This window comes from Cajanus cajan, chromosome 10 (genome assembly GCF_000230855.2).
Source record: "Cajanus cajan strain Asha chromosome 10, NIPB_CcT2T_4, whole genome shotgun sequence".
Classification (NCBI taxonomy): domain Eukaryota; kingdom Viridiplantae; phylum Streptophyta; class Magnoliopsida; order Fabales; family Fabaceae; genus Cajanus; species Cajanus cajan.
In genome coordinates, this window is record NC_138526.1 from 26,411,735 (window position 1) to 26,434,409 (window position 22,675).

Sequence of the window (22,675 nt, forward strand, 5' to 3'; positions counted from 1 at the left end):
AAGAGGTTCTTCCCTCAAGAATCGCTGAGCTTCGAGGACTGGGGATTGATTGACAGGGTCGGTCCTGAGGACAGTTTTGATGCTGCCCAGGTCATGCTGCAGTGGGTGATGGGCATAATGAGCCATTGGAAGCCCAAGTGGGCTCAGCAACGAGAAGACCTGGCCAAGCAATAGCAGGAGCTGGCTAAGCAGCAGCAGGAGCTGGCTAAGGTGAGAGGCCGACTCCAGTCGTGGAAAGAGGCGAATAAGATCCTAAGGGAGGATAACAAGGCTCTTAGCGCGGCCCTTGATGAGGCGAAGCGGCGGGAGGCCGAGCTTCAGACTGCGCGTAGTGACCTTGCGCGGGTGCAGAAGTCTCTTGAGATTGCGTTGCGATCTAATAAGACTTATGCTTCTCAGGTGGGGGAGCTGCAGGAGCTCGCCGCTTTCTCCCGGACGCAGGCCCGCTCTCTGGAGGATGAGGTGACGTCCTCCCGTGACCAGGTGCGGACCCTGGAGGATGTTGTGACCTCTCTCAAGGGGGAGTTGGCGGCGGTGACTGAGGAGCGTCTCCGCAGTGAGGCCGTTCTGGGCGGTCGGGAGGACGAGATTGCTGCCCTGAGGGTAGAGCTCGCGGAGCTGGTAGCGGGGAAGGCAGCCGCGGAAGGGCAGCTCGTCGAGGTGGAGTGCTCCGTCGTGGTGGAGCATAAGAGGGGCTTTCAGAAGGCTGCTCGTCAGGCACGGCTTCTTGCTCCCGGGTTCGACTTTTCTTCCATGCATGTGGAGAAGGTGGTCCGCTTTGGGAGGCTAGTTCAGGAGGACGATGTGAACGACAGTTCTAGTGAAAATGCCTCCGCCTAGGCTGTCTTTGTAATTTTTGTTTCCTTTTTCTTTGTTTCATGTGCCGAACTGGTTGTAAATTTGAATTTATATATGTATGTGTTTTTCTTCCTTCGCGGCTGCGTTTGACTTTTCGACCCTTGTGTGTTCTAAGGCATTTGGTGTGCTCTGGACTTGTCTTGTGTTTTACTTGTTTGTTTGTTTTTAGGCCTTCGCTTGGCGTCTGTTGTGTGTTTTTTGTGCATGGTGGTGTCTTTGCCTTGCGTTGGCCGGGTCGGGGTCAGAGATCGACCTCGGCTTTAAGTGAAGCGGGTTGGTGATGGCTCTAGTCTTAGCCTTAGGTGCACTTATGGCTTGTATTCCTTTTGTAAATTTGAGTGGGGCGACTTCATTAAGGTTCGTATCCGACCTTTGACGTGATCGTCAGGGTTCACACTTGATTTCCGCTTTACTTGCTTGAGGTTCGCCTTCGACCTCGTATTTGTGTAAACGGACTTGACCGCTCACGAAGGTTATGAGGTCCGTGCGTGACCTCGGTTTTGGTTTATGCTCGACTTGGGAATGGGGCGTATCGCAACTTGGGCTTGGATTTGAGTGGATGATTCAGTTATGGTTCGAACTCGACCTTAGGTGATGATATTGGGGTTCATATTCGACCCCGGAGTGACATGTTTGAGGTCTGTATCCGACCTCAGATTTTCATGCTTGAGGTTTGTACTTTGACCTCGGTGTGAGGTGAGCGATATAATGAAGGTTCGAATTCGACCTTTAGGTGGGGATATTGAGGCTCGTGCTCGACTCCGGGTTATGTGTTGGGGGTTTGCATTTGTCCTCACTTTGTGGTGAACTGGTTAACGGAGGTTCGACTCCATCCTTTAAGTGGGAATATTGAGGTTCGTACTCGACCTCAAACTCAGGTGGGTGAAAGTGCGGACTCGGCTTTTTACGAAGGCGTCGAGGTTTGTTGTCGACCTCGGCCTCGGGTTCTTCAAGCAAACTGATTTGGTTATGGTTCGGACTCGACCTTAGGTAAGAATACTGAGGTTCATACTCGACCCCGATTTTACATGTTTGATTTGACTAGGGTTTGTGAGCGATTGGATTAAGGTTCGCATTCGTCCTTGAATGGGAATACCGGGGTTCGTATTGGACCTCGGATTTGCATGTTCGGACTTTTTACGAAGACGTCGAGGTTTGTACTTGGTCCTTAACGAGAGTGTCGGGGTTCATGTCTGACCTCGGGTTAACGTGTTTGATTTAAGGTTCATATTCGACCTTCAACGAGAATACCGGGGTTCGTGCTCGACCTCGGATTTGTGCGAATGGTTGGCTTAAGGTTCGTACTCGACCTTCAACAAGAATACCGGGGTTCGTGCTCGACCTCGGATTTGCGCGAATGGTTGGATTAAGGTTCGTACTCGACCTCGAATTTGCGCGAATGATTGGATTAAGGTTCGTACTCGGCCTTCAATGAGAATACTGGGGTTCGTGCTCGACCTCGGATTTGCGCGAATGATTGGATTAAGGTTCGTACTCGACCTTCAACGAGAATACCGGGGTTCGTGCTCGACCTCGGATTTGCGCAAATGATTGGATTAAGGTTCGTACTCGACCTTCAACGAGAATACTGGGGTCCGTGCTCGACCTCAGATTTACGCGAATGATTGAGTTAAGGTTTGTACTCGACCTTTAACGAGAATACCGGGGTTCGTGCTTGACCTCAGATTTGCGCGAATGATTGGATTAAGGTTCGTACTCGACCTTCAACGAGAATACCGGGGTTCGTGCTCGACCTCGGATTTACGCGAATGATTGGATTAAGGTTCGTACTCGACCTTCAACGAGAATACCGGGGTTCGTGCTCGACCTCGGATTTACGCGAATGAGGGTGGTTCAATTTTGATTTTTACAGTAGGTAAGAAAGCAGTAGTTAAGAAAGCAATAGGTGAGCAAAATGGAGAATGTTATTAAATGATTCTGCGTGCCTCGTTAAAAACCCTCTCAGTTTGGGACTGAGGCGGGAAAAGAGTGCACGGTTTCGTTTGTACTAATGGGGGAACGGAATCTAATGGGGAGCGGTGGAGGGACCCCCCTTGCTTTCCTTGCCGGATGAGGAGATCCTCAGGCTTTCGGCGTAACATTGCCGAGCTGTCTTCTGGTTTGCTCTGACGGAGATAATCTTTCCGTCATTCCCTGGGAACTTCATGGTGAGGTGCGGAGTGGATACCACCGCACCGAGGTGGTTTAGGGTCGGCCTCCCGATGATGATGTTGTAGGAGGTGTTGGCCTCCACGAGGAGGTATCGAACCATGATCCTCCTTGTATCCGGAGGTGTTCCGAAGGTTGTCAGCAGGTCCACGTATCCACAGGTGTGGACCCGTTTGCCGGCAAAGCCAACTAGGGGCTCTGTGTGTGGCTGGATTAGAGAATGGGGGACGTCGAGCCTGAGGAATGTTGGCCAGTACAGGACGTCGGCCGAGCTCCCTTGGTCGATGAGTGTCTTTTGTACTTCCCAATTGGCGATCTCTACCACAATGACCATGGGGTCATCTTGGTTAGGGCTGATTCCCACATAGTCCTCATCCGAAAAGGAGATCGGTGGCGAGCTCTTGTGCGAGATCGAGGCGGTGGAGTGGGCGTAGTTGATGCTTCGAAGGTGTCTTTTCCGGGCCGAGCTGCTAGCGCCTCCTCCAGCGAAGCCGCCTGCGATTGTGTTGATTATTCCCCGCAAGGGGGCTGAGTCTGTCTCCTGACTTATTTCGGCCTGTACCGCGCCATTAGCATTTTACTGGGACCCTGTGGGTAAGTCTGTGCGAGCTCCTGACCCGCGGCCTCTCCCGCGTCCCCGGCCTCCAGAGCCACCTCAGGAACCTGGCTGTCGCTGGATGTAGTGGCCGAGGTGGCCTGCCTGGATGAGTTCTTCGATGCAATCCCGGAGCGTGCAACACTCGTCAGTGGTGTGGCCGTAGTTCCTGTGGTACCGGCAGTGTTTGGACTTATCGGCGCTGTTGGGGGTGTGGCCGGGTGGTGGAAGGGCTAGTAGGTTATTGTTACTAGCTTCTTCCAGGATGTGGACTCTCGGGGCGTTTAGGGGAGTGTAGAAGTCATACCTCCCGCTTCTGTTGGCTCTGGCCGGCTTCTTGAATTGGCTGTCATTATTGACTTTTACCTTATCTTTGTGGCCCTGTTCCGGTTTTGCGGGGCCCTTCTCGCGAACTTGGTTGCGAAAGGCCGAGTGCTCTTCCATCTGAATGTAGCCGGCGGCGCGGGCACGCAATTCATCCATGTCGTGGGGGGCGCCGCGGCATAGGCTGTCGACGAATGATCTGGGTTTCAGTGCCATGAGCATTGCGTGTAGGGCGACCTTTGGGTTTAGATTTCGGATCCGAACCGAGATGTTGGAGAAGCGCTCCATGAAAGCTCGCAGAGATTCATCGTCGTTCTGCCTGAGGTTGGCCAAGGCGGCCGAGGTTGTGTGGTGAGGCCGGCTGGTGGCGTATTGTGCCATGAATCGCCGCACCAAGGTGGCAAAGCTGTCGATGGATCCGGCTGGTAGTTGGGTGTACCAATGAAGCGCGGGTCCCTTGAGTGAGGTTGGAAAAACCCTACACAATATAGCGTCGCTGTTAGTGTAAAGGTTTACCTGAGTTGTGTACGAGTCTATGTGCTCGTCGGGGTCCGTGGTGCCGTCGTAGCGGTCAAGGTGGAGGGGCTTCCACCCGCGGTGTAGCGGGGTCTCCATGATGCCATCCACAAAGGGATGACGGCAGAAGGGTTCTTGGCCCTCGGAGACGTGGGTGGGGGCCATGCTGGTACCCTGCCCTGTTCTGTGCGTTATGCATGAGACTGGTGCGTGGCAGGTCGTGAAGTCGGTGCCTTAGTCGTCGCTCGGGATTGGGAGGCTGAATATGTCTCCTCCTCATGATTGTCACTGTCGTGCGGAGGTTGATTGGAGTGATGTCGAGGGAGCTGGGCGCGGATGCACTCATTCTCAGCGCGTAACGCTGCGAGGTCTGCTTATGATGGAATCATGCCTAGGAAGGCAAGAGGTGACATATTGAAGGAGCCAAGAGGAGTTGGCTAGACATGAAGGTTTGGGCCAGTCAGGGCCCAATGGGCCTGATGGGCCTGGGAAGGCCCAAGTTGAACTTTTCATGGGCCATATTTTGTTATAGCTATTTTCATATGTTTTTGTATACATCATGTTAGTATAGGTATCATATATTTTGGTCTTGTATTTTGGACCACATAGAGTAGCATTTTAGGTTTTAGGCTAGTTGGGCCTAGTTTTGGGCTTCATGGGCCTTTGGGCTTTTGCTACTCAATATTGGGCTCATTTTCATTCTTGTAATTTTTCCTTTCCATTGTAATTGTTGGACCAATGTAATTAGGTCATTAGAATAGGAAAATACAAGGAATACTAAAGTATGCTAATTAGGTTAAATTAGGTTTAATTTGGAAGTCATTTAAGTTACATTTGAGTCACATGTTTAGCACCTTGGGTGGCTGAACATGTGCCACTCAAATTAACCCTAAATGACTCTCAAATCACACCTAAATGCACCTTGGTACCTAAATTTTCGGACTTACACATGTGCACCAAAGTTTGAATTCAAATTTCAAATTTGAATTCAAACTTTAGGCGCCATTTTGTGAACCTTAAGCTTAGGCGCCTAAGTGTCATAATTTCGGTGCATACTTAAGCCAATTCCTTCTCACTTTGTATTCACTTTGAATGATTAATGAAATTTGTGAGCCATAGTGCCGAGTTTCTCTCTCAAAGTCTCCTTGAGTTCAACTTCAAAAACCTTAGGAATTCACCTAGAATCCTTCTCTTTGAAGTGTGCTCTCCATTGATGCTTGAGCTTGGATGCTTCCATCCAAGTCTAGACCTCATTCCACTCGTGTTCCATCATCATTCCAGAGTTCTCCATCTTCGGATTCAAGCTCCTTGAAGAAGATCCAAGCCTAGGTGAAGAATAGGAGAAGAACAACATTCACTCCTCCTATCTTCTCCATCAGCTTCATTAGTGGTTCGCATTGCTGCGAGGTCATTCTCATGCTGGGCACGCATGTTCTGGAGGTGGCGTCGTGCTGTTGTCGCATCTGCTCGACTTGGTCGATCAGCCGCCTTAGGGTTGCAGCGTCGCTGTCCATGGTAGTTGAGTGGCTTGCGTCGTCTGCTGCTCGTCTGATGTGGCTTCTAGTAGAAACCATGCAGGTGGCTGATAAGAGTTGTCTTGATCGGCCCCACGGTGGGCGCCAAATGTTCTTACCGGAATTTGACCGTAGGGGTGATCCGTCCAGTAAGATCGATGAGCCTCCTTTGCTTGATGTATTGGTGCTCCAAGATGGGGGAGGTACCTGCAAAAGAGACTCCGATGCCAAAGTTAGGGTTTGCATGAATAATAGTCTCATATATATAATGTACGTACCTTAGGGTGGTTTAGGTTTGCCTTGGGCCTTGGGCCTGAGATAAGATATGTTATAGTATAATATATTGCAATATGATATGATATAGTTGAAGGGCGGATCTGGTCTGGGGCGAGATCCTTGGGTTCGGGTGTGATTTGCTCAAATACCGGGCTGATGTCGCGCAGCGCGTGCCCGGGGTTGTTTTGTATTGCTAATCCGGGCTCAGAGCCCGAGTGTGAAGTACGGTTAGTATAGTATTCATTTGAGAACTCATAGGATTTTAAAAGACTTTTTTTGAGTAAAAAAGTCCATTGGTATTCAATTAGGATTTTATGACACTTAAAAACAATCCAGTGGTATTCAATATGGATTTTCAAGATTTTTTAAAGAGTCCATTAAAATCCATTAGTATTCATTTGAGATTTTTTACAACTTAAAAACAATCCATTGGTATTAAAAAATATAAGGATTTTAAAAGATTGTTGTGTTAGAGGAATTTTGAAGGACTTTCTAGTGTTATCTATAAATATCGAATTCATAAAACAATCCCATCGAAACCCATCAAATTTTGGAGGATTGAAGTGACTTTTCAAGTGCTTCAAAAATTTCCAAGTGAGTTTTTCATTTTTTTTTCCTGTGCTTCCATCTTCTCTTTTTTTTTTCTACTAAAAATATTGCACTACTGTTCATTGCTGGTATATAATATTGTAGTATTGTTCCCATTTCATTCCCCTATTTTGTGAAACTCTGATATGTAAATGACAATGTCATTGACTTGCTCTATTTTTCTCTTCGCTCTCTTTAATTGACTTGTTCTATTTTATTCTATTTAGTTGAATTTGTTCCTATAACACAAAAAAAAATGCTTGAAATTTCAAATTTGAAGTGGTAATATTTTTTATAACACACGTCAAGAAAAAGGAAAGGTGAAAGATGAAATTGATATCATGATTTCTACAATATATATATATAATATGAATTTGAGTTAGGGTTTCTGTGAGTAGAATGATATGAAAATGGATCTTAATTGGGGGAAGAACCCTTTCTGCATAAAAATTGCAATTTCTCTCCTTCTCTTGAGTTTGTTACTCTTATCTCTCCTCCTTTTATGACTCAACAATTATTTTATTTTTTTACTATGAATTTTAATTTTAATTTTTATATTATGAAATTAAGATTTTTTATATTTTAAAAAAAGAAAATTAACATAAGACATTGCAATATCTAATTTTTTAAGGCTTAGGGTTTATTCATCCATTAACTTATTTTAAAAAAAAGGAAATATTGTTAAAATATTTGTTAGAGTAATTTACATTTATAAATATTGTTAAAAAATTATCATATAATATATAACTAAAATATTAATATATATATATATATATATATATATATATTCTCTGTATCTAAATACTTCCGTTTATATAAAAAAATTATATATCTAAATATTTTCTCAGTATCGAATATACTAATTTTTTTAATATAAAAAATTATCTTATGTTTCTATATTTCCGTTTTTACATGTTTTTTTTTTATAATGGCTGGGGTATTTGATCCATTTGGATAGTCAACATATATTCGATCATGTATGATTGATGTGCTTCTAAAAATAATAATATAATTTTATTGATTTTATCTCTTATCCATAATTATTTATATAACTAGTTTACGACATATATTGTTCTAGTAATTCAAATGGGAGACTCACAAGGAAATAATAAAGAAAAAGGAAAAGAGAAAGAAAACTATGAAGCTTGGACCAAGGAGGATTCCGATGAATTGTTACAACTGATAGTTGATGCTATAAAATTTGGATTGCGTGATGCTAATAAATCAATTAGCAAACTAAATGTGGAGAGAATCATCCTTCCTCGTCTTAATGCTAAAATTAAATTCCCTAAAATGTATAATCATTACTTGAGTCAAATGAAGTGGTTTAAGAAACAATATAACAATATGTCAATACTTATGCGCAACAACTCTGGCTTTGGGTGGGATCCAATTACAAAGACATTCATCGCTAGTGATGAAGTATAGAAAGAATACTTAAGGTGAGATTACTTCGTAATCTTTTGAATATATTAATAGTTTACAAGTTTAGTGCATTATATTATTTTAAATATATTAATAATGGATTTTTTTTTTCTAGTCTTACAAGTCACAAAAATCTTCGAGAAAAAAGTATTGTTGATTATGAGGATCTTCGTTGTTAGGGGTAAAACCACTAGTGGGCACACTTCCATGTCACTAGACTCTCATGATACTAATGCTACAACTTTTGGAGAAGAAATGTTGATTTTGGGATGGAAAACTTTTCATATGATCTTAACAATGATATATTCATAACACCAGATCACTATGAACCACCTTACCAACCTCCATCACCTCACCCAAGCATTTCACCACCACAACTCCCTTTAAGCTTAGAGGTTCCCACTGAAAAACCAATTAATCGTATGCGGAGTAGGCCCGAGTATAAAGTGAGTTCTAACTCAGTTGGGAACAATAGTCAAGCTAAAGTTCTAGAAAATCTATCTGTTGGCATTGAGATTATAGCCGCCAATTTTGAAAAAATAACTAACTTTTTGGATAAAAGAGAAAGATACCAAGAGGCAAAGGGAAATATTTGGAGTGCCATAAAAGAGATCCCAAATTTGGATGATCGAACTCACTACATGGCGGCTAATTTGCTCAATACTAATGCAAAGAAAGACTTTTTCTTGATGCTATCAATAGAAGAGCGTTCAGATTGGATAAAGTAAAAGCTAGGATGAACAATATTGTTTTGATGTTATTTTGGTTGCACTTGATTTGAGTATTTTCTTTATAATTTGGTTGTGTATGAACACATGTTGGATTTGTTAAACTATATTGTTTTGGTGTTATTTTGGTTGCACTTGATTGAAGTGTTTGCTTTATATTTTGGTTGTGAATGAACATATTTTGAATGGTGGAATTATATTGTTTTGGTGTTATTTTGGTTGTACTTCATTGAAATATTTTAACATGTTTTTTTTATTATATTATTATTTTTAGTTATATTATTTTATATAGGCACAATGTCACATTCGAGCATGTATGAAGGTAATGACATTATGGAGAATGTGGGTGAATGCTATTTAAGAGGAAAGGATATTATGAAGAATTATTATTATTATTATTTATCTAGACATTGTTGTTTATTGTTATTTTTGTTTTTGACTCTTTTTAAATGTGAATATATGAAAAATTTATTGAAATCTTATCATATGTCAAAAATCCACGAAAATTCTTCAAAATTCCATAAAATCCATTAAAATCCTGATTTAAAAGTCTTGCAGAATTCATTAAAATCCTGCAGAATCCTGCAAAGTCTTAAAAGTCATGAAAATCCTACAAAGTCTTTTTAAATTCGCAAGATTTTTTTAAACTAAAAATGTCTTTTAAAATCCTAATCTAATACACTCCCCTTAGACTTCATGTATATTATTCCATTATAAAAAATATTACATATAATGATATACAAAAAGTTTAATTGCAGGTACAATATATATAGGTATATAACTACACACAATTTTAGTGTTAATTTTAAATTAGATTTAATAACATATTGTGTGTATCACTATAATCTATAATCATAGCTTTTAATAATATATCAACATATATTATAATTATTATGTAAATAAAAATAATTTTTAGTGACAAATATTATGTTACTATAAAGTGTGTATCATTATATGATGATTTTCTTGTAATGTTCCATAACTCTCGGCATTTTAATTTGACTAGTTTATCTTATTGGATAAGTCACTTGTCAAGAAAGGTTTTTATTTTTATTTTTATCGTTTCTTAGAAAAATATACAAAGAACTCAATCAAGACTATTCTAAAGAAAGAGGGATTCAAGTTGAGAACAAGGTAAATCTCAAACTATCTGTTTGAGATTCCAACACCCAAAACTAGCGAAATAATGAAGATGTTGATTTTTTCAAACACCAACTCAAGTGACACATTCCAAACTTATCCATTGACAGCATAGAGAGGAGGAAAAATCCTAGGCTCCAAAATATAGAAAATATATTGGAGTTATCCATCTCATACACAACATCCACGAAACCTTAACCTTTCTCCCATGAAACTTTAATTAAGATCATTAACCATCACCAATAGCTCCTCCTTCTCTACATCACCAACGTCATCAAACGTTGAGAAACCCAAAATCCATCTACCATTGTGATCATGAAGAACTCCTTGGGGCCCAATATGGTTGGAAGGATAACTATAACTCCCATCAACATTTAACTTGTAAAGACTAGCCTTTGGAAGATAACATTTCAAGATAATTGATGGAGAATCAATCAACACTAACTCATCTTTACGTGCAGTAATAATCTCATCACGGATGATAAATATTATGTATTACATGTTATCATTTTAAAATTTGAATAGGATTGATAAATCAAATCAATCAGACTGAGATTTGGACATATGACTAGTTCAAATTGGTTATTAGGTCAGATTTGTTATCGACTTAGTAATGATGTCATTAAACTGGTAAAATTTGGTATGATATAATGATTAAAGTGGGTCTATTTGACTACTACACCACATAAAATTATATATTACAGCAATTTTAATGGGAGTTGCTTGTCCCGGTTCTTGTTTCCAGTCACAGTTTATTTTTATTGGAGCATTCCGACGTGACAATATGAGTTGCTTGAAAAAGAGAGAGAGTTGCTTTTGCAAGCAACTGTTGTTTATCAGATTTTGATGGGGAAAGAAATCAGCAAAGCGACGGTGAGGTGAGGGTTGACGACGGAGGCGCGGATGTTTGACGGCAAGGGCGGGATTTGATGAAAAGGACGAGGTTGATGGCGGAGGCACGGGATTTGACAGCGAGGACGGATTCGTGCACGATGACTTTATTGAAGGTGTCAAGAGCCTTACCAGAGCATCACCATGACCTCCCGCAATAGTTGTAGCGCCTCCCACCAAGCGCGACACACGACCGATGCCGCGCGGAGGTTGGGGTCGTCGAAGGAGGCGTCAATCTTGGCCAACACATCGTATGGAAGCGCCAAGAAATGGGTGGCGGGGAGATGGAGAGTGAGGGGAGGAAAAAGGAAAAATGAGAGAGGAAGAGAATGAGACGGAGAAAAAAAGAGTGAAGGGAAGAGAGTGATGGTTGAGAAAGAAAAAAGAGTCGTTGGGCTTAAAATTAAAAATAAAATAAATTTGGTTCATAAATGATTAGAAAAAAATTATAAAAGTTGAATTCTTAAAGTTTCTTCCTATTGGAGTAAATTTGTGTTTGAGTTTAATGCTGACATTGTAACGACCCACCATGATCTCTACACTTAGTGGAATCACACTACTGCTAGTGAACTAAGAGAAATATTAAGCTGGATAACTCATACATACAGGTATAAATAAGAATGAAAATAACTAAGTTTCTGGTTATAAAATAGACCACCATATATATATAGTCATCCCAAAAATAATATGACTCTAGTGTTGGCCAAGCATAGACGAAAACGTTACCCAAAATGGTAACTCTAACACGAGGATCAAAATCCCCGTCTCGCAACGGTCACCTTAACTCCAAGCTAGCCCTGACCTGCTCTCATACCAAGTATGATCATCACAGTCCTAGCACATGGAAACTGATGGAGGACCATCCTTGGTACTTCACTTCATGTGAGACCCACCACATGGTTCATGGCTATGGCCAATTTGAGTAGTATAGAATTTATTGCTTTATTCCAATTTTACCCTTGTATTTTGGGGTATTTTAGTCATAGGATTTATTTTCTTTGTATTTCTCATTTTACCCTTGTATTATGGGGTGCTTTAGATGATTAGGTTTTTAATTTGGGCTAGGGTATTTCATTAGAGGGTGACGCATTTTTGGTGAGTTTTGGATTTATTTTTGGTGATAGAAAGGCTTAGACCCAAGTGGAGGTAAAGGTTGCATGATCATATCATGCACCTTGATGTAGGTAATCTAGACCCATAGCTTCCAAACTTGGTCACCAAGTAGCATCTAGGGTTCATTTGGCATGTCATTTGGAGTGCATTTGCCTTATGAATTTCGGCCATGCATGTCCCAAATGCAACCCTAGATGCCTCCCCTCCTATAAATACCCAACACCCCACCACTTGTAAATACTTTGGATTATATGATATTGAGTGAGCTTTTATGCCTCAACATCTCTTCCTTAGTCACTAGGTTAACTTCGGCTAGCCTCCTTCATTCTCCACCCTTGGAGAGTGAAACCCTAGAGTGGCCTCCACCTATACTTGGAGTGAGCCAACCTTGAGCAACCAAACACCATTCACCTAAACATATCCGCCACCCTAAACCTACTTCACGCCCATCTTCCTTTTCCCATCATAAGTCACCTTTTGTCTACCCTTTTGTGAGCCTAGATCAAGGGCAAGGTCTTCCCCCTTCACACTCTACATCCATCATGGAAGGAGGAAGCCATCAGAAACAAAAGGGTAAGCTAGAGTTCAAAACCAATCATACAAGTACAGAATAAAATCTATACTAGACATCATCCAACTATCAATCATGTTCATAGAGTCACACCATACACTCTATCCAATACTACTCATGCATAAAATACAATCCACCAATCATGAAGTCAAACACCACACTTCATCATATTAATAATCATGCAATAAATGTATCTCATGATAGATATCAATGCATATCAATCATCTAATGCGTCGTCACGCATACACCTAGGAGATCTCCCTAACAACAGAGTTGTATAAGTGACATCCCATCCTACTGAAACCATCCCAACCGTTTTCACGCCCAATGCGCCCGCTCGGTCATAGATAAACAGGATATAATCCTCACTCGGGTTTACTCGGATGATGTCACTTACACAATTTGAAGTCCAGATCCACCGTCAGGTATAGCACAGCTCGGTACTGTCGCAACCCGAAAATTTCTGATCTTGCGACTAATGGTTTAAACATCCTTTTAAAGATCTCATCGATTAAGGAATGCTTGGACACCAAACTAATCCTTGATCAATGGTTTTGAAAATAGGTTCTATGGAGTCGCCACCAATGTTTTACTCAAAACATTGGAAAAAGAAAAGATTTTTAAAAGATCCAATAATGGCCTTGATAACCAGAATTGGGTTCGGGGGTCGGTTACGTGTAAGGAAGGTATTAAGCACCCTTACAACGCCCTAAATCGGTACCCTATGATGAAGTTAATGCGATAAGAAATAATAAATTAAATATTATATCCCCTTTTATTGATGATTATTTACATGATTTAAAATTTAAATTAACAATTGACTCTAAAATATCTACATGATTGCTCTTATTATAAACAATATTTATCAAATGTAAGAAATAAAATAGAGAGAAGAAAATTGATTTGAATACCTCTTGAACGAGCTCTATTAATCTTCAAAGATGGAGATTTGGGTGCTTTTTGGCAACCCTTCACACTACAATGCCTCACAAAATTCTCAAGAAATACAAAAAGAGAGGGGAAGAGAGAAAAAGAGAGAAATTTCGAGCTATAGGAAGTCTGGACGAAATTTTAGAGTCCGGAGAAATGAGCCCCAGCCGTCTATTTATAGACTTCAGAAGGGGGGTCCAGAACGGCCCGTTCCAAAATCGGAACGGACGATCTGGATATGGCCGTTGTGCCTTAATTTGGACCCTGGAACGGCCCGTTCTGAAACCGGAACGGCCCGTTCCGGGGAACCAGAACGGCCCGTTCTTATTTTAGAACGGGCCGTTCTGGGGTCCAAATTCAGCACACATGATTGGTCTGGAACGGCCTTGGAACGGCTCGTTCTTGATTTAGGAACGGCCCATTTCAGTCCCGTTCGAAATAAGCTTTTACCCCTTTTTGGAGGAGTTTGGAACGGCCTGTTCCAATATTGGAACGGCCCGTTCCAATCTCGGAACAGCCCGTTCCAAATTAGGTTTTTTTGGCTTTTTAGGAGCCTCGGAACGGCCCGTTCCGGACTTTGGAACGGCCCGTTCCGATTTTGGAACGGCTTGTTCCGGGCCCATAAAAATATTTAATTTGTGCTTTTGGGCCCTCTAAAGTCCTGTCTTCTCGTTGGCATGCTTCGGGAGCTCCTTCCCTTCGTAACAGAGGTCTATGTCCTTGTATGCCCCCGAACGAAATTGGGTGTCTACAGCTGCCCCTCTTTACTTGCCCTTTGGCATAGTATTGTGTTGCCTTTCCAAAGGCAAGTAAAGACGTAGACATTTCGTTCGGGTCTTCTCTTCGTCTCTTCGGTGCTTCTGCATTGTTTCCCTTGTGATAGTGAGGTGAAAATTTGGATCTTCACTCTTGTTTTGAAAATAGATACCTTCACGTTGTTTCCTTCGGGTAGACGGTGTTCCCTATATCCTTGCCCCATGTAGAAACTGAGTGTTGGATTGTATGCTTTATTAGATGTCAAGGATGGTGAACCGAAACATCTAGGCTTTCAAGATCCATGTGAATGCCCTATGTCGTTTGCTGTGTCCAAATCTTCTCCTTTACTTCAGCAGTGTAGATGCCTCACACCATTTCCTTCGGGTAGATGGTGTTTACCCGCATCCTTGTCCCTAAGAGCAACTGAGTGTTGGTTTATATGCTCCGTTGGGTGATAAGGATGGTAAACTGAAACATCTAGGCTTCTGGTCTTGATGTAGATGCTTCTTACTGCTTCTACTTGTCTCATGGTAGTGTGTTTCCTTATTTGTAGCTTCTTAAAGAGGGAGTATATTATGAGCTCAGCCTCTCCAGGCTGGACTGATATTTAGGGCTTCAGCCGACCCACTGCTAGTTTTAGGGTCTAGCAACCCTTACCGATCTTGTACTAGTTTTGGGGATCTAGTAACCCTTACCGATCTTGTACTAGTTTTAGGGATCTAGCAACCCTTTCACTAAGGTCAGGTAACCCACTTTGTACTAGTTTTGGGGATCTAGCAACCCTTTTGCTAAGGTCAGGTAACCCATTTTTTTGTTGAAGTAGTTTCGTAGCTCAACCTCTCCAAGCTGGACTGATATTTTAAGGCTTCAGCCAGCCTCCTCTAAGGTCAGGTAACCCACTTTGTTGTTGAAGTAGTTTCGTAGCTCAACCTCTCCAAGCTGGATTGATATTTTAAGGCTTCAGCCGACCTCCTCTAAGGTCAGGTAACCCACTTTGTTGTTGAAGTAGTTTCGTAGCTCAGCCTCTCCAAGCTGGACTGATATTTTAAGGCTTCAGCTGGCCTCCTCTAAGGTCAGGTAACCCACTTTGTTCTTGTACTAGTTTTAGGGATCTAGCAACCCTTTCCGTGTTTGTACTTGATGTCTTCTTGTTGGTGTTGTGAAATGAAAGACTGCCCCCAGGTTGATGGGCAGGAGATGTTTGATGTGCCCCTGTGTTGGTGGGCGGAGAAGTAGATGAATGACACGGATTTCGATGTTGCCCCCTGCCATGTGAGTATTATGATGCCTCTCTAGGCGTCTTTATTGTGGGATGGTTGGTAGGAGTTTGGTTTTGTTCTTGTCAAGGTGAGTATTGTAATGCCTCTCCAGGCATCTTCTTGTTGTAGGTTTTTTTCTTTTCATTTCTTTGTTTAGCTTCGGCTTTTTCACATTTGAAGCTTGCCTTTTTCTGCTATTTTTAGATGCTTCGGCTTTTTCTACATGTACGAAGCTTGCCTTTTTTCTGTTTTATTTTGTGTTGTCATCATTGGTGGAGGGATCCCATCCCATGATGATGTTATTTGCTGAATCTTTATTAATGAGTATTATTTCGGAAGCCACTCCTGGCTTTGGTGAGGAAACCATTCCTAGTCTAGCATTCTCTTGGATCATCTTTCATTTGCTGAAGAAGTAAGGCGTGGTGGCCTCTTCATGCTTATAGTTGCTTGCTTGGTCGATTCCATTCTATTCCACTATTGATGTGTCTTTGCTTAGTGGGCACATAGAATCACTTGGGGTTTTTGTTTGTCACCGTTTCGACTCATGCTTGGCTTTTGAGCTTTTACGAGTGTTTTGTCCTGATGACTCTTCTTGACCCATAGCAAGTAGAATGCATGGATGCATGGATGCAAAGAAAATGCAAGACAAGAATGATTCTTTTATTTTTTTTGTGTAACGCCCTTCCATATGCCCCTAACTCATATGCATGCGATACAGTTTATACTTGTGTTTGTTCCTAAAGATGCAATTCATTTTTTTTATATCAGGAAATTAACCTGTACGTGTTAAGGTTAATGATGACGATTCCTTTCCATTCATGTCGTTTATGATCATTGTTGGGATATGTTCTTTTGAACACGAGGTTCCAGTGGCTCCTCAATTATCAATGTGTAGTCAAGCGTCTCCCAACTCCGTTCGGGGACGTCTCAATCTTTCCTCTGTGAGTATTCACTGTGCATTCTCCGTGTATATTTTTGGTACCATTTTAATGCCATAAGGGTCAAGCGAAAAGAAAGAAGGGATGTTTGTATTTTTTCAAAAGATTGTTAGAAGGGATTTTTTTTTCAAAAGGGGTTTTTAGAAGGATGGCTGGCCAAGGTGGGCTTTAGTGTTTATGGCTATTAAACAAGGAATATTTGTTGCAAAGAAGCTATCATTGTGTTTTAGCCTTTTTGGAAAGTGGAGTGATGACTCGGGGTTGCGTTTTGTTTAGATGATCCCCCTGAGCTGCCTTTCGATTTTCAACTCAGGTTGCTGCTTTAACGTCCTAACTCTTGCCTAGGTCACTTGAGATGTGTTTCCTAGTGGACATTTTTCTTTTGATCTTTTCTTTTGCCTAGGTTACCCAATTTTGCTTGTGGGTTGCCTAGCAGATCTTGCCCTAACTTTTGTGCAGCCCCCTTAGTGGGTTTCCTGCCGGGCCTTCTTTTTCGCAGCATTTGTGTGGGACGACTTTATTTTTATTGAACCCTAGTCATGTTTGGTTTTCTGATTGTTCTTTTGTTATCCTTTCCATGCTATTATCGAGTAACATCTTTGTCGCAAATATATTTTGTTTATTAAGGGTTTATGGATGAGGCCTAGAGTGAATATTTTAAAGGGAGAAGAGAAATGAAAGAATGTTATGGCATTTAAAACAGTACTTCCAATTTACACGTGCCCCTTTAGCAAAGCTCGGAGGCCCGGGCATGCCCCGAGTTCGTGATTCATACACAGAGAGATTAACCGAGGTTGCCCCCTAGATAGGCATGGTTGACGATTGGTTGAACTACATTATGAATGCATTCCCACTTGCTTGAATATGGGTGTTTCGACTTCGGAGTGAAACCTTTATGAATTCTTTCTTTCTAAAGGGAATACTCAAACCGCCTTTCGGTTTTCAACTCAAGTAGGCATTACTTTTTTTTATTTTTATTTATTTTTATGTATCCCTAACTTTTGCATAGGACGTATCCTATCGGGATTTTGATTCTTTTTCTTTACCCTAATTTTTTCCTAGGACACCCTTTACAGGTTTTCATCCTAGCGGGTTTTTGTCATGCAATGCCTTCATTCTTCAATTGAGTTTTGTTGTAATTCCCTAGAAGCAAGGATTCATTCATTCTTGATTGTTCCTCCTATCCCAACAGTTGTCATTTTCGCATGGGGAACTCTTGGTGTTTGAATCGTCAATTTGGGCGTGTTATGCCCCCCAGTCTTCTTGCACAATTACTGGTTTTTAAGTGCTTTCAATTTGATGTATCGAGTTTGCACTTGACTACCAGTGATCTCATTATTTGATTAACACGCACAGGTTAGGTTTCCCTTTTTATTCTTATTTATTATTTACAAGGAAGACATATTATCTATATGAAGTGCAAAATAGGATGCAAAGATGATTGAGAAATTCAACAAATATCATTCTCATTGATTTATTTGTTTAGAGAACATTCTTTGTACAAATATTTTGGTGCACTTTGATGATGTTGTTGAGGCTACAGAAGCTCGTGCTTGAATGATGTCCCTATGGACATGCTTGCTCGTTCGTTGATTTGCAATTAGTTCTTGTTTCTTCTCAGATTCTCTTCTTACTATTCCCATCAGAAGTAACCATCAATAGGATCTTCAAGTTCACCACTATTTTGGTGATTGCCAAAATTTTCATCTTTATTGACGAGGTTGATGAGTCAGAAAAGAAAGATGCAATTTGGAGTGATTTGATAACGAATTGGAGGATTAAGAGAGCTTATCATCAATTTTTTTTTTTCGCTTCAATTTCTTTTTTTTTTTTGCGTGCCTCCTTTTCGAAATTTCAAATAATCTCGTATTTGAGTTGAGGAATGACATCTTTTTAAATCGGAAGAAGTCTGAGAAGATGTAGACTTTGCCTTCTATTGAAAGGATGACGAGAGTCCAAAGCCTAGTAGGCCTCTTTAGTGTGTGCACACGATTCTTGTACTTTAGAATGTTCTCCTTTCTCAAAAATCTTTACATACTATGTGTCTTCCATTTTCTAATGAATGTATATGCTAAACTAAAAGATGCATGATATTTGTTTTCTGCCTAAACTTTATCATTCATTTTTTTTACTAAAAGGAAATGATGCATGATTTTTGCTATATATTTATCTTTTTTTTTTTTGAAATAAACTATCCTATATGATGCTTTGAAGTTTGGGTATATAGAAGGGAGTTAAAATTTTATCATATTTTTTTATTAATATTTATTTGTTTGTAATTCTTATCTATTTGAAATAAATAAACACAAACAAATGCAACACACATATGCTCAAACAAATGTACACCCGCGAACAATCACGTTTAAATTCTTGGTCTGTGGTCCCTGCAAGAAAAGTGCATTGTATAGGATAGTTCTAATCTCGCTGGTCTTAAGGCCCCCAAGGTGCCCCTATTATAGGGACCCAGTATCTCTGTCGCCGTCACCTGGCAAACTCTAAGGTTTGTCGCAGTATTTCAGGCTAGAGTAACCGGTTATCACCTTGAGTGTGATTTCCGACAAGGCTCGCAGGCTCCAAGGCCAAACTTGGGCCGGTCGTACATCAACCACTCCCTATGTTTATTACCCTCATGCCCCCGGGTGTAGGGGGAACTGTTGTGTGCAAAGGATTGTGTACAATTTTTATTTCAAACAAATGTTGAATTTAAACAGGCAAATAAATATTAAAGCCAAACAAATAAAGCAAACAAAGTAAAGGGGAAAATATTTAAATTATTATTTTTATTTTATTAACTTCATCAATTAAATGGGCCTGACCCTCTTTAAACGTCCCCAGCTGTGTAACAGCCCAATTTTCAATGGGCCGTAGGCCCAATTCGTTGCCCAGAACAAGCCGTTTCAAAAGTGAAACGGGCCGTTCTGGAATAAGTTAAAGGCCCAAAATTTGAGAAGCAGAACGGGCCGTTCTGGAGGGAGAACGGGCCGTTCCGGTTTGGAGAACGGGCCATTCCAGAGGGAGAACGGGCCGTTCTGGTTTGGAGAACGGGCCGTTCTGGTTTGGAGAACGGGCCGTTCTGGTTTGGAGAACGGGCCGTTCTGGAAGCAGAACCGACCATTCTGCTGGGTTTGAGAACAGGCCGTTCTGGTTTGGGAACGGGCCATTCCAGTTGAAAAATTTACGTAGGTTTGAAGGGCCCAGAACGGGCCGTTCCGATTTTGGAACAGGCTGTAGTGGTAGGTGGGCAAAAAATCCTATAAATAGGCCTCAAATCCTCTCATTTCTACACACCTCTCATTCTCACTCTCTCTTCTCTTCTGTTCTCTCTTTTGTTCCTCTTCTTCTCTCTGAAGACCAAGGGGAACTCAGAGGATGAGGTTCTGCTCCAGTCTTAGTTCCGATCCTTATTTAAGGAAAAAGAGGAGGTTCTGCCCGAGTTCCTATGTATCCAGGTACGGGGGAAAAAGAGATTATTTATATGTGGAGTTACATGAGGAAATTGGGTAGAAGAAGAACCCTTAGGATTATGAGCAATTTTATAATTATTTCTGTTTGAAAAATTATTGGCATTATTTGATTCTGTATGAATTTAGGAGTACGAATATATGATTTATTTGTAAAAATAATGCTCTGGGAGAGAGAACAAAATTATAGAAAGTGCCTGTAGGCTAGGTTTTGGAAAAGTTGAATTATTTCTGTTTGAGGAATTAATTATACCATTAGATTCGGTATGTGTTGAGGATTATAAATATGCTAATAATTTGTAAGAATGATGATCTGGGAGAGAGAACGAAATTGTAGAAAAGTGCCTGTGAGCACTACTAGAAAAATTAATATTTGTGACGATTTTTGTGACGGAAAAAATAGCATCGCAAATAGTGACGGATTTTGTGAGGGATTTTTAAGTTTTGTGACGGACAAGAATTTAATGACTTTTGTGACGAATTTTGTGACGGAATATATTCCGTCTCTAAAAATCCGTCACAAATTTCGTCACTGAATCAAAAAAAAAATATTTGTGACGGATTTTGTGACGGAAACATTTCCGTCTCTAAAAATCCGTCACAAATTTCATCACTAAATTAAAAAAAATGTTTGTGACGGATTTTGTGACGGAATGAACTTCGTCTCTAAAAAATCCGTCACAAATTTCGTCACTAAAATGAAAAAATTTAGTGACGGATTTTTCCCTCTCAAAATTCCGTCACAAATAGGTTAAAATATTTTGTGAAAAAAATTGTGACAAATTATTCTCTCTCAAAATATTAAATTTTATTTATGAAACTTTTATATTTAAGAATTATGCATAATTAAAGAAAATATGTTATTTTTTTTTAAAAAAATCATAAAATTAAAAATATTTTATTTCATTAAAGGACTGAAAAAATTATGAAATTCATTTAATTAAATAAAAAATTGTCAATTTTGAACATAAGAAACTAAGACATTCATTAAAAATATTTTAAAAAAAACTTGTGAAAATAATAAAAAAAATATTAATTTAATTTTGGCTTAATTACATTTTTGATCCCTCAAGTATTGTAATTGTGTAATTTTGATCCCTAAGATTTTAATTGGATAATTTTAGTCCCTAAAGAATTGTAATTGTCCAATTTTAGTCCTTTAATTTTTAATTGAACAATTTTAGTCTCTCAAAAATCATAATTGTGCAATTTGAATCTCTCTCATTAAAAATTTAAAATTTTAATATATATATATATATATAATAATAATAATTTAAAATTATACCATTATTTGCTTATTTAAGTTAACATATACTATAATTTTTATTAATGTAACAAATGATATATATTTATTATTACTAAATAAATAAAATTTATATATTATTAATAATTTAATATTGCTAATAAATTAATATCAATAATATTTTTAGTATATTTATAGATAAATATAACTTAGTATATATTAATATACTTTTACAAAAATATAAATATAGTAGATAAGATATGTATATTTATATTTTTGTAAAAGTATATTAATATATAATAAGTTATATTTATCAAATTATTAGTTTATGTATAAATATACTAATAATATTATTGATATTAATTTATGAATAATATTATAAAAATATAATATATATATATATATTTATGTATTTATTAATAATAAATATATATCATTTGTGTGACACCCTCTACCCCACATACCATAAAACAAATAACAAAAATTGAATAAAATAATCTTTTTCATATTTGAAATACCAAACATGTTTAATTCAAATCAAAACTCATGTATTTGTGGAATTAAATAGATATTCATACATCTCACGCAATAAGGAATACAACAGAATAATCAAAAAGCAAAATATAAACTTGCATAGTTTATTTGTTTCTCTCAGGGTTCTCTTAAGAACTCACAGAGTACTCTAATCCATACAATAAACATCTTACTCATATAATTGTCTCTTACAATTGCATTCCCTTATGGTGTGTTTGGATGAGTAATTTTACAAATTCAAGGAATTTGAAATTCTTGATATTTGAATTACTTTGATTTCAATTTCTATCATTGTTAAAATATTTCGTTTGGCTAAGTCAATTCTATTTTTTTTAAATTTTAAATTGCTAATATGGATATGATAATTTGATTCTATCATGATAAAATTGCTTTTAAAAATATATTTATATATTGAGATTTTTAAATAAAATTTTATAAAAAAAAATGTTAACCAAATTTTAAATATTTAATAATTTTAAAAATTAGTTTAGATAATATTTAATAATTTTTAAAGTATTTTTAAATATAATAATTTAATTATAATATAATAAATTTTGAAAAACTTATAAATTAAAGTAAAGAAATCAGAAGTGTCAATTTATTTTTCTAAGTTATTGATTTGTTATTTTTTAGTTTAGTTGTTTATTGAAAAATGTCTTTCTAATGTCATAATTTTATAATTTTAAAGTGTAAATTTTTAGTTAAAAAATTAAAAGTTTCTTATTTTATGTTAATAAAATAATATCTTTTAAATTCTTTATTTTTATGTTTAAAAACAAACTATAAATTAATGTAATTTAGATTTAAAAGTGATTAGGATAATTTACAAGTTTTTAATTATTTTTT

General features: G+C 39.0%; 1 protein-coding gene across 1 annotated transcript; it reads right to left on the reverse strand.

The window, feature by feature from the left end:
• Positions 1 to 3,682: 3,682 nt before the first annotated feature.
• LOC145952399 (uncharacterized) lies at positions 3,683 to 4,627 on the reverse strand. Its single transcript, XM_083064756.1, has one exon. It carries the CDS (start codon positions 4,625 to 4,627, stop codon positions 3,683 to 3,685), a length of 945 nt encoding a protein of 314 aa, XP_082920882.1.
• Positions 4,628 to 22,675: the final 18,048 nt, after the last annotated feature.

Coding starts and splice junctions, on each gene's coding strand:
- LOC145952399 (XM_083064756.1), bottom strand. CDS start 4,627: ATGGCCCCCACCCACGTCTCCGAGGGCCAAGAACCCTTCTGCCGTCAT.